Source organism: Gymnoscopelus microlampas (assembly GCF_963454915.1).
Source record: "Gymnoscopelus microlampas genome assembly, chromosome: 7".
Taxonomy (NCBI): Eukaryota; Metazoa; Chordata; class Actinopteri; order Myctophiformes; family Myctophidae; genus Gymnoscopelus; species Gymnoscopelus microlampas.
Window position 1 is genome coordinate 6,726,236 of NC_139944.1, and position 15,847 is coordinate 6,742,082.

At 40.0% G+C, this 15,847-nt stretch overlaps 1 protein-coding gene across 1 annotated transcript in view; it reads left to right on the forward strand.

Moving 5' to 3' along the window:
• Positions 1-15,182, forward strand: part of LOC311049570 (monocarboxylate transporter 2-like) — a 39,191-nt gene extending 24,009 nt beyond the window's left edge. Inside the window, exon 6 of the mRNA XM_084063216.1 lies at positions 11,928-15,182. Within this exon, the coding sequence (XP_083919342.1) occupies positions 11,928-12,292 (365 nt within the window). The 3' untranslated portion in view covers positions 12,293-15,182. The remainder of the gene's footprint in view (positions 1-11,927) is intronic.
• The last annotated feature ends 665 nt before the right edge of the window (positions 15,183-15,847 follow it).

The window sequence follows — 15,847 nt, forward strand, 5'->3', positions numbered from 1 at the left end:
ACATTTTTACAAGCCGAGAAGCTGTAAGGATAACGAAGGTCCTAGCAAACCTCCCGCTCTTTTAACCTTCCACCCCCGACTGGTACATCGGGTTTCCCCAGAGTTAAAGGTTAATAACATTTACCAAGTGGGAAAGGAAGGCGTCACATGAAACATTTCAGCATTGTGCATTATCCAGCGATAAGCCAAATGTCAGAGACGAGTATCACCATTAATCAACCGTTTAAAGGAATTACACTGACTTCAGGAATTAACTTGTTATTATTCCTTAATTTGTCATTTTGATAGCTCTCCCAAAGACTAGAACCAGAGCAGTAAGGTTCAAAATTGTGATTGTGTAGTTGAGATGCATGGTAAAATGTGAAATAACGCATTAGCCCTTATCATCTGACATTGATTGGTTTTAGCCTTTGAGAGAGAGCTGTTCATGCATACAAACATATATTACATTTAACCTAAATCATAGGAGTAACGTACAGTATATTAATTCTTGAAATGGGAAACTCTTGGATATAAGGGATATCCCCTCATATACATTTATCCAATGGAGCGCTGTTAATGTTGTTGATGTTAAATGATGCTAATGTTTGTTAGTGTTGGAGTACCTACCTGTCAAACAGTAATAAGAAAGCGTATGTACAAATGTATGTGTTCTCTGGCATTGTCAAGGTTCTAACCAACTCTGTGATGAGTTGCACTAGACTTTGATCAAATATGAGGAGGTGCTGGCGCAAGTCTTTATGTAGGCCAAAACCTCTCTAGAACGTATACATAGGTCATACATGTAGTCTCTGTCAATGATTGTTTTTGTAGAACCAATCCAAAGTCTTTTTTTATCATTGTTTTATTTCTTTTTTAAGTAAAACAAACAGGTTAGATCACCAAAGCACACAAGAGGCCATACACAGGGAAAACCAAGACAAAAAAGGGGAAAGGAAAGAAATAATAATAATACACATACACACATGTAGACATGCAAAATAAAATCAAATAAATAAATAAATACAAAACCCGGTCAGACAACCAAACTCACAAAAAACGAAACAAATGAGACAAGTCAAACAATAAACATGCATACATGCATTAGATGGAGACATGCATACATGCATTAAACAAAACACAACACAACACAACACATAACAAGCAAAACATTCAACAATCCAAAGTCTTTAGAGTGGTCCTTCATATTTCGGCACCAGGTTAGGTGACAGGATTGGTTTCCAAAGCATTAGGCAGGTGGACACCTGTTTAGACACCTGATCACTTAGCCTTTTATGCCTTATTATAGAGTAATACAAGCATAGACAATATGTCAATGATTTAATGTTAAAAAACAAACAAACAGAATGCCTCAATCATTTAATATGTATAGTAAAGTTAAGAGAAATCCTGACAGTTGGGAGAAAAGGTTTATGCACTTCAAATAATAATGAATGCTACTTTGTTTTAAATGTCAAGATTATGAAAGAAAGAAGAGGTTTATTTTACAATATGACGCCACAGAATAAGCATATTGCACTAGTCTAGTATTCTGTAAAAATACAAAAATATAATCCACGCAAGCTGGCGTCACTTGATTTCAATACGGGAAATGAAGAAATCTCTGCAGGTAGAAAAAAAAAGTGTATTGCAGCAGCCAGCAACACAAAAGAGTTAAAGGACGACTTCACCCATTTTCAACCTATCTTCATATAATTGGTCCTCACTAATGCTCATGATAAAATGATTTAAAAAAAATAATCTACTCTCTCTGGGTCTCAGAGGAGGGCTGTGGACAGTTCAGAAACCCGTCTACCAGTGACATCATCGTTAGGACGTTTTTTTTCCCCAAAAAGTATTTAGATTTGTATTAACGCGAGAACAATGGCTTCTATTATTGCATTGCAACTTTCCAGGAATAGAAAGCCTGCAGTTTCTATTAGCTTGGATTCCCCATCGATGATGTCACTGGTAGACAGGTTCCTGAACTGTTCACAGCCCTCCAACTGAGTACAAAAAATGGTACCATTTCATCATGAGCGTTAGTGAGGACCAATTATATGAAGATGGGTTGAAAATGGGTGAAGTCGTCCTTTAACAAAACTATCTTCTGTGGCGTTTCTCTTCCTGTGTGTCCTTTCTAATTGTCAAAAGTGTGAGAAACTCCTCACGTGCACACTCATCAGTCATCAAACACCATTCAGATGAAAATGCTCAGTTGGTTAACATCAGTCGCGTCTATTGAGAATGCACACAGGATTTGATGTCCTTTTTCAGCGTCGCATCAGAGTCCTCTGAAATCCCCTCACATCTCAGTGAGACTGTTCTCCTGGACCGCTGAAGGTTGTTGTTGATGATATTCATGATTTCAATCTTGTTCTTAACCCATTAAAACCGGGAAAACATCCGTGTCATTTTAGATTTGTTTGGCTATTCAAAAATAGCAGATCTACAAGCTCATAGCGCGGCACCGAGTGCCGCACTATGAGCTTGTAGATCTGCTATTTTAATAAAATCGTGATAAGTTGTGCAAATCTTTGAATACATATTGTTTTAAAGCGAATTTCTTTTACTCAAATCGCTTCTGGGGGTCCCTGGATCATAATATTTTGAGATGGGGGGGGGTCGGCGATTTGAGCACCGCTGACATTACGTTTTTCAGAAAACTGTTAGGATTTAGAGGACATTTTGTTAGAATCTGCCTCAGGTCTTAATGGGTTAAAATGGCCAAACACATTCTTGGCAGGATAAAGCAATTGCTTGTTGAATAACTCACCATCCCTAAATAATTTCTTACGTTTCGTGAGAACATGACACTGTGTTCACACCCTTTACTTCTTTCTTTCTCAGTTCACTGGAAAAGTTATGTTGAATGGTTTGTGATTTGTCCGACAGTGTTGTTCCAAGTTCCCCTTCTTTGCTAGTGGTGAGCAATTGTTGCAGATGAGACGGATACATTTTCCATTCGACGTGATGAAAAAAAGAATTCTCTTACGATTTGGCATTGAAATGGCATGTCTCCATGCGTCTCTTCTAGAACTCATTCTCAATGCTGTTGTCTCGTCTTGTGTTGTCTGTTTTTTATCAAACGTGTGTTGTTTTTGTTGGCCAGTGTTAATGCTCTCTTTTTTATTTCCGGATAGCATCAGTGGTGGAAAAAGTACTCAAATGTTTTACTTAAATAAAAGTATTAATGCTGCAATGTAGAAGTACTCTGTTACAAGTAAAAGTCCAGAATTCCAAATTTACTTCAGTAAAAGTACTAAAGTATTGGTATCAAAATGTACTTAAAGAACCAAAAGTAAAAGTACTAAAATGTTTGAAAATAGCAGATCTACAAGCTCACAATGCAACGCCTTGTGAGCTTGTAGATCTGCTATTTTCAAATAGCCTAGGTATAAAATAGGGCTAAAGTGGTTAATGTGTGTTTCATATTATAATAATTTATATCTGCAAAGTAACTAAAGTTTTCAAATAATTGTAGTGGAGTAAAAGTACAATATTTGCCTCTGAGATGTAGTGGAGTAGAAGTAAAAGTACTGAAAATTGGAAATACTCCATTAAAGTAAAAGTACCTCAAAATTGTACTCAAGTACAGTACTTGAGTAAATGTACTTAGTTACTTTACACAACTGGATAGCATGATTGGTTATTTTTAATCATCTATATTGATCACACCAATATCCCAATCTGATCACCTTGTCGATCAAAAAGACATGGTTGAGCATAGGTTCTCATAGTTTTGTTAGTGGCCATTCGTGCTGCTATCTAGCATTTAACCCATTAAGACCTGAGGCGATTCTTAAAAAAAATCTAAATCTCAACAGTTTTTGGAAAAACATCTGGAAAATATTTTTTCAAGATTTTTCAAAAATAGCAGATCTACAAGCTCGTAGCGCGGCACCGAGTGCCGCGCTACGAGCTTGTAGATCTGCTATTTTTGAAAAATTTGCTATCCGGAATTTTTGAATAGCCCAAATAAATCTTAAAATGAGACGCAGATGCGTCCCCGGTCTTAATGGGTTAATCCCCAGACGTCGGTAGGCAGAGATGAATAAAGTAGAAATTAAGAAGAATTAAGTCTTAACAATGTGTAGGACTGCTACATGGTTACATTACACTGGGACTCTTTGTGAAGGCACGAGTGAGTTCCAATATAAATGCAATCCAAGGTACTCACATGGGGTATAATTTTAAAAAAAGCCTTTAATAAATTAGAGCTAACTCTAACTCCACTATATCTTTCATCAGGGTGTTGAGGCCTATAGTCAGCACGATGCTTAGGCGAATAGCAATAAACATAGTTATTATATTTAATGGACATTTAACGGATTAGCCCAAATTTAATAAAAGCACTTGATTGGTTTCAGACATTGCATTCTTCTTTATCTGATGATAGTTGAGACTGAAGTATTGTCAAGCTATACTTTCATGGTGTGAAGAACCTCATAATCAGAGGGATATTGTTTTCTCTCCACAATGCTGTGTCACTTTCAGTCTAGCTTGATTCACAGGCTGCGGAACAGAGCCCGCCAGCGCAAACCATTGAAAACAACCACAAACTCGTCAATTGGTCATTGGCAGTCAATGAGTTAACAACACCGGCGACCTCTGAGAGTGAGCCATCCTTGAGCTACCTGCTGCCCTCATCTGAGCGAGTACAAATGTCGGTCCTAAAGTTCAGATAGAGAGAGGCTTGTTTCACCACCGTACGCCACACACACGCACGTAGGGAGTAGGTGTGTATTGTGTATGACCTAATCAAGTGTTCATTCCAGCCCCGTTGGCACAATCCGCTGCTGCGTCTACTTTGCCTCCCATCCCGAGTTTTAACCCATTTAGACCGGGAAAGAATCGGTGTCATTTTTTAGATTTCTTTGGCTATTCAAAAATAGCAGATCTACAAGCTTTTGTAGATCTGCTATTTTTGAAAAAGTTGTGAACGTTTCTGCAAATCTTTTGAATATATATATATATATATATATATATATTTGAGTCAAAATGTTTCCCTTTAAAAATATATATATATTCAAAGATTTGCACACATTTTCACAATTTTTCAAAAATGGCAGATCTACAAGCTCATAGATCTTGAGCTCATAGATTGTGAGCTTGTAGATCTGCTATCTTTTTGGCTATTCAAAAATAGCAGATCTACAAGCTTTTGTAGATCTGCTATTTTTGAAAAAGTTGTGAACGTTTCTGCAAATCTTTTGAATATACCGGTATATATATATATATATATATATATATATATATATATATTTGAGTCAAAATGTTTCCCTTTAAAAATATGTATATATTCAAAGATTTGCACACATTTTCACAATTTTTCAAAAACAGCAGATCTACAAGCTCATAGATCTTGAGCTCATAGATTGTGAGCTTGTAGATCTTTTTAATAGCCAAAGAAATCTGAAATTGACACAGATGCGTCCCCGGATTCAATGGGTTAATGAGGTGGAAATGTATAGCCCCCCCTGGTTTGTCTGCAGCGACCCCGTTCTGGGGCCCTCATTTTAATGGGGGTAAATAAGCGCCTGAGCGTTCTCCTCCAGAGGGCACAATCCTTTTTATTCGTCTTCCCCCTATACCGGTCAAGCTTGTTACTGCCCCACAGAACCTCCGGGGTCACCCCAATTAGAAGGAAGTGAGGTAATTGGGCGTAATTAGACTTTTGCTTTGGGTGTTTAATGATGCTCAGTTCGGACTCCAGCCATTAAAGTCCTGTACCTGGGCCATAATTAAGCTGTGAATACATTTAAAAAAAGAGGTGACTCCGCCAGATGGACCTAATTACTGCTCAGCCAATCAAGGGCTGTCTTAATGAGGGTGATGGACATTGGCATACGCCCACCGGACGAATGCCATCAATCAGATGGTGTTGCCTGCATCGAGGTGGTTTGGAAAGTGACCCCTCCTGTAGTGCAGGCTCACACACACACACACACACACACACACACACACACACACACACACACACACACACACACACACACACACACACACACACACACACACACACACACACACACACACACAATAAATCTTTATGAAGACTTGATCATTAAGTTTCAATGGGTTTATCTAACCCCAGTGGTTTTCAAACTTTTTGCCTTCAAGGCACAACAAAGTGCAAGTCAAAATCTCAAGGCACACCTGTATCTGTGTAGAAGTGTCTCTTAACGGTGTTGTGCCAGGAACACTCATACAAGTCTAGACTTGACTCATGGCTCGCCGTTTTGGAATCAAGCAATATTACACAAGAGGATGTGCTTTACCATCATTATTAGCACGACAGTGATGCGGTGGTAGGTGCTAGGTTCCATAAGCATCACTCAAGTGCTAAGTAAGGTTGGAGTGTCTTATTGTTGGTATCAGCCGAGCATCGAGGTCTCCTGGCCCCTTTACAAAGACGGGGTGCCGTGATTTTCAGTGACTTTTCCCCCCCTAAAACATAATCATCAGGTATAATGGTTATACTAGGAGGAAGATTCTTTTCAAAAAAGTGTACAGAAAGTGTTAAAATTAGGTTTTTATGTGGGCACGCCTCCAGTTCATTAAGTATACCTGGTTCTCACCTTAGCACCTCCTCCACCACCTTAGCACCACCCACCTGTCCTAGTCCCTCCTCCTCCTCATGCCCACACCTGTTGTGTTATGATAATGAGGGGGAGGGTATATTTTTACTATGTCACTAAAGGGCTGTTTTTCTATTGGCACGTTTGACCCTCAATGTTTCAGCCTCCAGGAAAAAACTCAAAATAGTCAGAGAAGACATAAAAACACCATAAAAACACCACCAGGGGGCTTAATGGAGTTCTATCAACCTCATAGACACATGAAAAACAGAAAAAGTGCAAAACCATGCACCACCTCTTTAACGAACGTCTTAGTAGGCCATGCTGCTCATAACGCTGGTGAAGGCTCGACGCCGAAATGCGTACGTTGTTCTGTTCTGCTCTGCAGCATATCATGCCAACTTAACATGTATAAATAGACAGACTTAAAGGACAGTTCCGTGAGTGCTGGTATTATAGAGATTTATTGTAACATGACGCTGAGTGACCCAGAACCTGGTGGTCCAAAGGCGAGTGCTCTACCGACTGAGCTACCCGGACACAGTTAATGCCATTAAGACCCGAGGCTGATTCTACAAATGCCTTCTAAACCAGTAGTTCTTTCAATATTCTTCTAAAATGATGTGAGCTTGTACATCTGCTATTTTTGAATAGCCTACTCTAAAATCCAAAATGACACGGATGCTCTTCCATTTTTTTTAACCCATTGAGACCTGAAGCCGATTCTACATGTCTCCTAAATCTCAACAGTATTCTGAAAAACGTATGTTTCTATATCAGTGGTGCTCAATCTTTTTCATGTCAAGGACCCCCAAAATGATATGAATTTGGCCGCGGACCCCCATCAAAATATTTTTTTCCAGGGACCCCCAGAAGCAAAGATTTGAGTTAAAAATGTTCGCTTTAGAAATATATATATAATCAAAGATTTGCACACATTTTCACGATTTTTCAAAAATAGCAGATCTACAAGCTCATAGCGCGGCACTCGGTGCCGCGCTATGAGCTTGTATATCTGCTATTTTTGAATAGCCAAAGTGTAAAATAATGCTTTTTAGCTCAAATCTAAAAATTACACAGATTCCAGGTCTAAAATGATGGTAACACACCCTTGAGTGTGATTTTGCAATTATTCAACAGTTACTAACAAAATGAAACATACTGTGTGTGTAATCACAAGCTGTTTGTTTTCAAAATCAAATCCCTTTCTCAATTTCCCTGGAATCACATTGGGTTTGATTGAGACATGAACTAGTCCCTGTTTATAGCCCAGAGCTATTGAGGTGGGTGGCTTCGTGCCAGGCAACTTGAGCTAATAGAGATTGTGATTTCCGTCAAGGCTGAACAGTAGGCTACATTTCAAAATCATTGAATTGGGTTTCTTCCAAGGTGTCTTGATGGTTGGACTAAATATTTAACCCATTGAGACCTGAAGCCGATTCTACATGTCTCCTAAATCTCAACAGTATTCTGAAAAACGTATGTTTCTATATCAGTGGTGCTCAATCTTTTTCATGTCAAGGACCCCCAAAATTGTATAAAATGTATTTGGCCGCGGACCCCCATCAAAATATTTTGTTCCAGGGACCCCCCAGAAGCAAAGATTTGAGTTAAAAATGTTCACTTTAAAAATATATATATTCAAAGATTTGCACACATTTTCATGATTTTTCAAGAAATAGCAGATCTACAAGCTCATAGCGCGGCACTCGGTGCCGCGCTATGAGCTTGTAGATCTGCTATTTTTGAATAGCCAAAATGTAAAATACCGTAATTTTCGCACTATAAGCCGCACCTGAATATAAGCCGCAGCAGCTAAATTGAATGATTTGTACATATATAAGCCGCACTGGACTATAAGCCGCGGGTGTAAAATCCCTAGATTTATGAGGTCCCCTAGTGGCCGTTAGCTATATAAATCCATAGATAAGCCGCACCGTTATATAAGCCGCAGGGTCGAAAAATGGGAAAAAAGTGGCGGCTTATAGTCCGAAATTTACGGTAATGCTTTTTAGCTCAAATCTAAATCTAAAATAATCTAAAAAGAACTCATCCGAGTCCGTGTTTTTATTTTGTCGTTGAAGTGGTTCAAAGTGTTTTGCAGTTGTCTGGCCCCTTTTTCACAGTGGAATACGTTTCATCGGGAATACAAGTTTTCTCTCTGTCCCTAGACGCCAAGGATTGTTTGCAATTTTCAGAGACTAAAGGCACATATTCTGTGCACAGAAGGATGATCAGCACGAGATTCACATGAATCGATAAGGCCCAGAGGGCTATACACTGTATATTGTGTGAGATAAGATTGTAATACAGTGAGATGGGCAGGCCTTCATACGTGTGCTGTTAGAGTGTGTGCAAATGGGAGATAGCGAGGCTTGCTAATCGATCGCTGCCTGGAAGCGAGGGGTGTGTGGCTGCCCTGGGGTTAACCCATTCAGACCGGGGAGTGCCGCGCTACGAGCTTGTAGATCTGCTATATTTGAAAAGTCGTGAAAATGTGTGCAAAAGTTTTTAACTCAAATCTTTGCTTCTGGGGGATTCTACAAATGTCTTCTAAATCTCTAACTGTTTTTTTGAAAAAAAACTTATGTTGCTATAATCAGTGGTTCCTTTTTCATGTCAAGGACCCCCAAAATGACATGTATTTGGCCACGGACCGCCATCTCAAAATATGTTGTTCCAGGGACCCCATGCAGAAGCACAAATCGGAGTTAAAAATGTTTAAAAATATATATATATTCAAAGATTTGCACACAGTTTCACGATTTTTTTCCAAAAATAAAGATCTACAAGCTCATAGCGCGGCACTCGGTGCCGCGCTATGAGCTTGTAGATCTGCTATTTTTGAATTGCCCAAAGAAATCTAAAAATGACACACAGATGCGTTCCCGGTCTTAAAGGGTTAATACTCAGAAGAGCAGGAGGCTTGAATCTGATCTAAACCACATTTGTCACTTTTCTGCAGACTTGGGCTGGATATTTATGGCGCTCTGAAATTGGGCCTCTCTCCTGATTCGTTCTAGTAGCAGCTGTCCAAATTGCCTTCCCCGAGAGGCAGGGAGAGAGAGAGGGTCCCTCTTTTGGTCCTGTAATGGCTCCCTGCCATTACCTACATGGCTCTCGAATTGCCCCCCCTCCACCCCCAATACACACAGGGCTAAATCAAGAGTTTGAGAGGCATGTTATAACCTTTTGACCGTGTCATCGACACAACAGAAAATACAGATTGGAAATGTCTTGTGGTCAGGGTTCGAATGAAGACCTAAAGGTCTTAACCGGGAATAGTGTGTAGTGGGTCCCCCTGTCTTCTTAGTACACTAGTGGTTCTAAGTATAGTGCCCCCAGACCCGGGCTGAAAACTCCAAATGCCGTCGGAATCTCTTGATGTCGTGTCCATTGCCTCATGCGTATTCACTTGACGTGCCAAATAGGGCTGTCACGATTACAAAAAGGGATAGTTCACCCCAATTAATTTTTTTTTTTTTCCTATCGATTAGTCAATGGATTTTTTGTTTTTGTTTTTGTCGCATTCCTAAGCCAATTATTTGATGACCGGCAGTGGTTCCGGTAGGAGACACAAAGAGGCTCCTTTGTGTCTCCTACCGGAACCACTGCCTACCGGTTTGCTGGTCATAAAGTTATTGGCTTAGGAATGCGACAAAAACAAAAAAATATCCACAAATTCAAGTCTCCATGGGGTGACTAATCGATAGAAAACTTTTTTGGGTGAATTATCCCTGGCTCAGAATGTGAGACCGGTTGGATGCTAAGCTTAATTAAGTACGTTAAAGAGGTGGTGCCATGGTTTTGCACTTTTTCTGTTTTTCATGTGTCTATGAGGTTGATAGAACTTCATTAAGCCCCCTGGTGGTGTTTTTATGGTCTTTGATGTCTTCTATGACTATTTTGAGTTTCTTCCTGGAGGCTGAAACTTGAGGGTCAAACGTGCCAATAGAAAAACAGCGCTTTAATGACACAGTGAAAATATACCCTCCCCCTCATTATCATAACACAACAGGTGTGGGCATGAGGAGGAGGAGGGACTAGGACAGGTGGGTGGTGCTAAGGTGGTGGAGGAGGTGCTAAGGTGAGAACCAGGTATACTTAATGAACTGGAGGCGTGTCCACAGAAAAACATAATTTTAACACTTTCTGTACACTTTTTTGAAAAAAATCGTCCTCCTAGTATAACCATAATACCTGATGATTATGTTTTAGGGGGGGGGGGGGGGGGGTCACTGAAAATCACAGCACCCCGTCTTTAAGTACGTTAACAAAAGTAATACAAATATGTTATTGAGTGCTCACTGGTTCAAGAAAAGCTGAACACATTACTCTTCTACTTGGATCACTTCACTGGCTCCCGATTCAACACATAATTGAGTTCAAAGTACTACTTATTCACCAGATAGTGTCCTTAACTGTACTTGAAACCTAAACATGGGGAAGGTGCATGTATTCACTGTGGTCCCACTGACTGTCTGTAATAACTGTTTCTTCTTTTAAAAAACACACTTAACCATCATATTTTCTCAGGCCTTTGTTGAGTGAGTGTTGTATCCTGTGTGGGAGTGGGGACTCAATAAATGCTGTATTTGTGAATGTGTTGACGGATAGAGTTTACAATGGCTTTAGTTTGTGCGCGTGTGTGTGTGTGTGTGTTTTTCTATTTTTCTCTCTCCTTTTTCTTTTCTTACAGTACTTTGTATATGTACCGTAGCTCTGTGGTTCTCAAAGTGCGGTACAAGGACCCTCAGGGTTCCTTGAGGAGGTTCCAAATGAACCCTTACACAGGTCTATAACTGAGAGGGGATTATGAAAATAAAAACGTCTGTCCTTTAAAATTAAGCACATTCCGTTTACTTAGTTTGTGTTACGTAAGTAGGGCGTTAATAGGCTCTATGCACAGCAGCCATATTATCACTTCCTTCACAGGTGTTACTAATGAAGGCTCTGTTCCATTTAGTGTAGCACAGTGGCTCTCGGATTTTTCAATTTCCAAGACCCCCACAACTCTGAGAGTGTACAAATGGAACCAAATGGACCCGTAAGGGTCCATTTGGTTCCATTTGTACACTCTCAGAGTTACACACCCGCATGGGGCCATTTGGAAACCCCTTAAGGAACCATGAGGGTCCCTGGAGGCCTGGACCCACGTGTTAGACCCACCTGTTTGACCAGCATGGAACAGAGCCTTCATTAGTATCATTGGTAACACCTGTGAATGTCTGTCTGTGCATAGAGCCTATTTACGGAAAAAAAACACCAAAAGTTACAATATGGAGACGAGAGGTTTCTGCCTGACAGCGACCCATACAATACGATACAAATCCTAACCGTACGCTGCTCTCCCTCTCTCCACACTAGGGGCCCTGGTGGACATCTTTGACGAGTACAAGTACATCTACATCATGTGCGGCTCGCTGACCCTGTGCGGCGGGCTCTTTCTCTTCGTCATGAACGCGTACAACTACCACATGGTGGCCAAGGAAAGGAGGACCGCGGAAGAAGGGCAGGAGGACCACCTGGCCAAAGATCTCCCCGCCCAAGAGAGAGCCTCCTCGGACGCGGCGGCGCCGGAGGAGAGGCGACCGTCTCGCGAGACGGCAGCCGCGGTGGACCCGAATGATCCCGGCGCCGGAGGAGAGGCCGCCGCCGTCCCCGAGGCACAGGCGCCGACTGGCGAGGTTGACTCGATGTCGGAGGTCACGGAAATGCCAAGCCAACCTTGATTCTCATATAACGGAATCTTGATCTTTTTTTTTTTTGGTTCCATTCCTTTTACCTGCCTCCTTTCTACCTCAAATATTGTTTTTTATTGTTTTAATTTTGCCTCAAGTTCGGTTGACACAAAGAAAGGTGCGCTCCGTAGAGCGCACATCTCCGCCAGGATGCATGCCCTAATAATAATATGTATACCGTTGCTTTTCGACCTACAGCCAGTGTAGGGTGGCATTTAATTAACAGTTGTACATCGCAGCAGGCTTGTTCGTTTTTGACAATCTTATTGGCACGGGCCAACGGTTTCTAATCATGTAATCGCCGATTATGTTATGCTACTAAAGGCGTATTTATAGCACATGTCTCATCCCTTCGCGTTTGGATCGTCCTCTCCTCCTGTGATTGTGAGCTGCTGGAATGAATCACTGTGAATCTCGTTTTTTGTTGACGGAAGAACACACTCAGGGCTAGCAGACTGGTTTTAAAGTTGTTTTTTTGTGTGTGTGTTTGTGTACACACTGTTTCTTTTAATTCTGTGTGTGCATTGTACACTACAGCAGACATTTCAGCATGCTTTTTGGTTTGGTTTGATACAGACTGCAGTTTGTTCAAATGATGTAGCACACTGACCCCATCCATTATAACAAATGAAGAAAATGACGTATACCTTGTGCAACAGAAACATAATCCACCAGCCATTTTCAAGAGTGCAGCTGCAGCTGCGTAGTCCTGTCATTGATCTCAATCCTTCCATTATTGTTTGCGTTAAATTGATTGTTTGCCTTGACTTGCTTATTACATGTCGTAATAATTGCACCACTCGGTGGCTGCGGTTGTGCAGCTGGTCATCTATTAAAAGGATATTTCAGATAATGATAATACATTTTATGTATAACGCATTTTATATTTTCGCAAACCTCAAAGTGCCACAGGGTTTGAAAACATTGGCATAAAACTACAACGGCAACCAAGATTCAGTTGAATGTGTGTGGACATCTTGTAATTTTGGGGTATGTTTATAAATGTATATTTTGGTGTTACTCTAACGTCAGTTTTATCTGCAAACTTGCATGTCTGTGATTGGCTAGTTCTTACAGAGAACAAAATGAACACCCACCAACCGCCAGTCTCTTTGACTGGTAGGTTATGGACCTTAAGCAGCCACTAAAAGAGTACAAAGAAATCCTGAATTTGCTTCTGTTATCTGTTTGTGATTCTGCCTAAAACAAGAAATGTTTTAAAGCCGTGCAGCCACTTGCGTATATACGTGATCTCACTGGGAGAGTGTCCTTAAACGAGTGCATCCAGAAACAGTCAGCAAGTGTACAAATCATGTAAAAGAAGCGTTTCTAATGGAAATTGGGGGAGTTGGAGTTGTACTGTTGTAAGCTTAGAGGGAGTCACATGCCAAAAAATAACTGATATACTGTACAAGCTAATAACGCCTCGTGATGTGAACTTGTTTGCAGAGGGCTGCAGATTTCTCTCTCCCACACAGAAATACATCATGATCGTGTTGGAGGATGGTTCCTAAACAAGTTAGTTTAGGTGCGTATGCATTGAATTCTCACTAAATTTTAACATTACATTTTCCAGGGTAGATTATAAAGCCATGCATGCCCCGGACATCCTAATAGGGGTTTTATTTCTGAACTTTTCTGTCAACGGTTCTGTCACCTTTTTTTTAGCCCTCATGAGTATGTCTGCCTTCAGTCCACTCAAATGTATGCTAATATTCCTTATTTATGAGAAAAAAAATTAAGTTGTTTGTTCCCTGAATTCTCATAAGTCTGAGGGACATGAGTGTCGTAATTGGCGAGCCTGGCAGGATGCTTATGGAGGGACGATTGTTATATGATTGTAAATAAAACAAAATGACAGAGAGAAGATATTTGAGAATTCAAATTGGCCTGCAGGCAGCGTGCACTAGGAATATACACACTTTTTCTTTTTCACACTCACAACAACTCATTTTTTTTGTGTTGGTCTCATGTCATTGTTTGTCTTGCCTCTAAGCACACTTCTGCTTTTCTCATGTTTATGTCAATATCATGTTGGAAGAACATGTTCTTGTGGTGATATTTGTCAAGTCAGGTAACACTAATTTGCACTAATTGTATTTGAACACTCAGAACTTACTGAGCTGCAGAGAAAAACAAATGGTGAACTACTTAATCTTCAATTACTCTTGTTTTGAGTGTTGATCTGTGTAATATACAGAGAATTGTCTGCATTATGAAGCACCAGTGGTGCCTGGTAGTGCGACCAGTGTAACCACATATCTCAGTGTTGTTGTTGTTTTTTTGTGTTTTTTCCCTTCTTGTTTTCTTAGAGCAGAAATGATTTAGTCTATTCTCCTGTAATATAATGATGAACCACTCAAGCCTTATTTTATACTTTGTACAACAGAGTTGCAAAGGCGAAAATAGGGTTAGCGTTTTGAGCTTGTAGATATTGAGCTTGTAGCGATATTTTTTGAAAGATTTTGAACATTGTGGATATTCTTAGAAGCCTATAATGACATGCCCAAAATAGGGATGCCAGGGTTAATGTGGTTAGAGTAACACGCTGTGTGTCGTCACTGTAGTGACCTTTATTATTCAGATGACAGCAGATTTGCATCCACAATTAATCCATGTGAATGCGGTGATTGGTTTCTATGAGTGAGTTTCATAAATACGGTTTCTGTAATTACTACTATTGTTTAAAGTAAAATGTCCAAACATTTCATGAGCTTTTGGCTCGAAGGTGAGGTTTGCCTTTATTGAAATGTTTATGAAGTGTCCATGCTTACCAATTGTGCTATGATTGTCAATAAAAAAAAATAACCTTTCCCATATAGTTTTCTTGTGCTTTATTACTTCAGTAAAATGTTGTGTTAAAATCAGTTTAATCACCAACAACTCGTTACATTGTTTCTGCTAATGATTGACATTGTACTTGTATTTGTTTTACTGTAGGCTACAATGAGACTAGCCTGGTAAACCCTCCCGGTTTGAGGAATTTTATTTTCGTTCAGAATGAAAATGAAATGTGAATTCCTCGACCGGGAGGGTTTACCTAGGCTACAATCTGATATGTCGATGACATGTCCATATTTCAACTTTTTTTCTTTTGTTTTCTTTTTTCTCCTAATAAAACTGTTTTCAAGACTTTGGGTACTAGAAAAGCGCTATATAAGTCTGATGTATTATTATTATTATTATTATTATTAGTGACACAAAAACGTTTCGGTAGTGACACAATGGTGAAAAAAAAGTTTACTCCACTACAAAGTACTACCAATCAACTCTAAATTGCCTGAAACGTACTCCTAACAGGTTTTTGGGGGGACGATTTTGGCCTCCACACTTAGTGATTTTTTCGGATTTAACTTTCGTTTCGGTAGTGACACAAAAACGTGTCGGTAGTGACACAATGGTGAAGACATTTTTTTACTCCACTACAAAGTTTTGGGGGGACGATTTTGGCCTCTACACTTAGTGATTTTTTCGGATTTAACTTTCGTTTCGGTAGTGACACAAAAAAGTTGCGGTAGTGACACAATGGTGAAAAAAAAATTACTC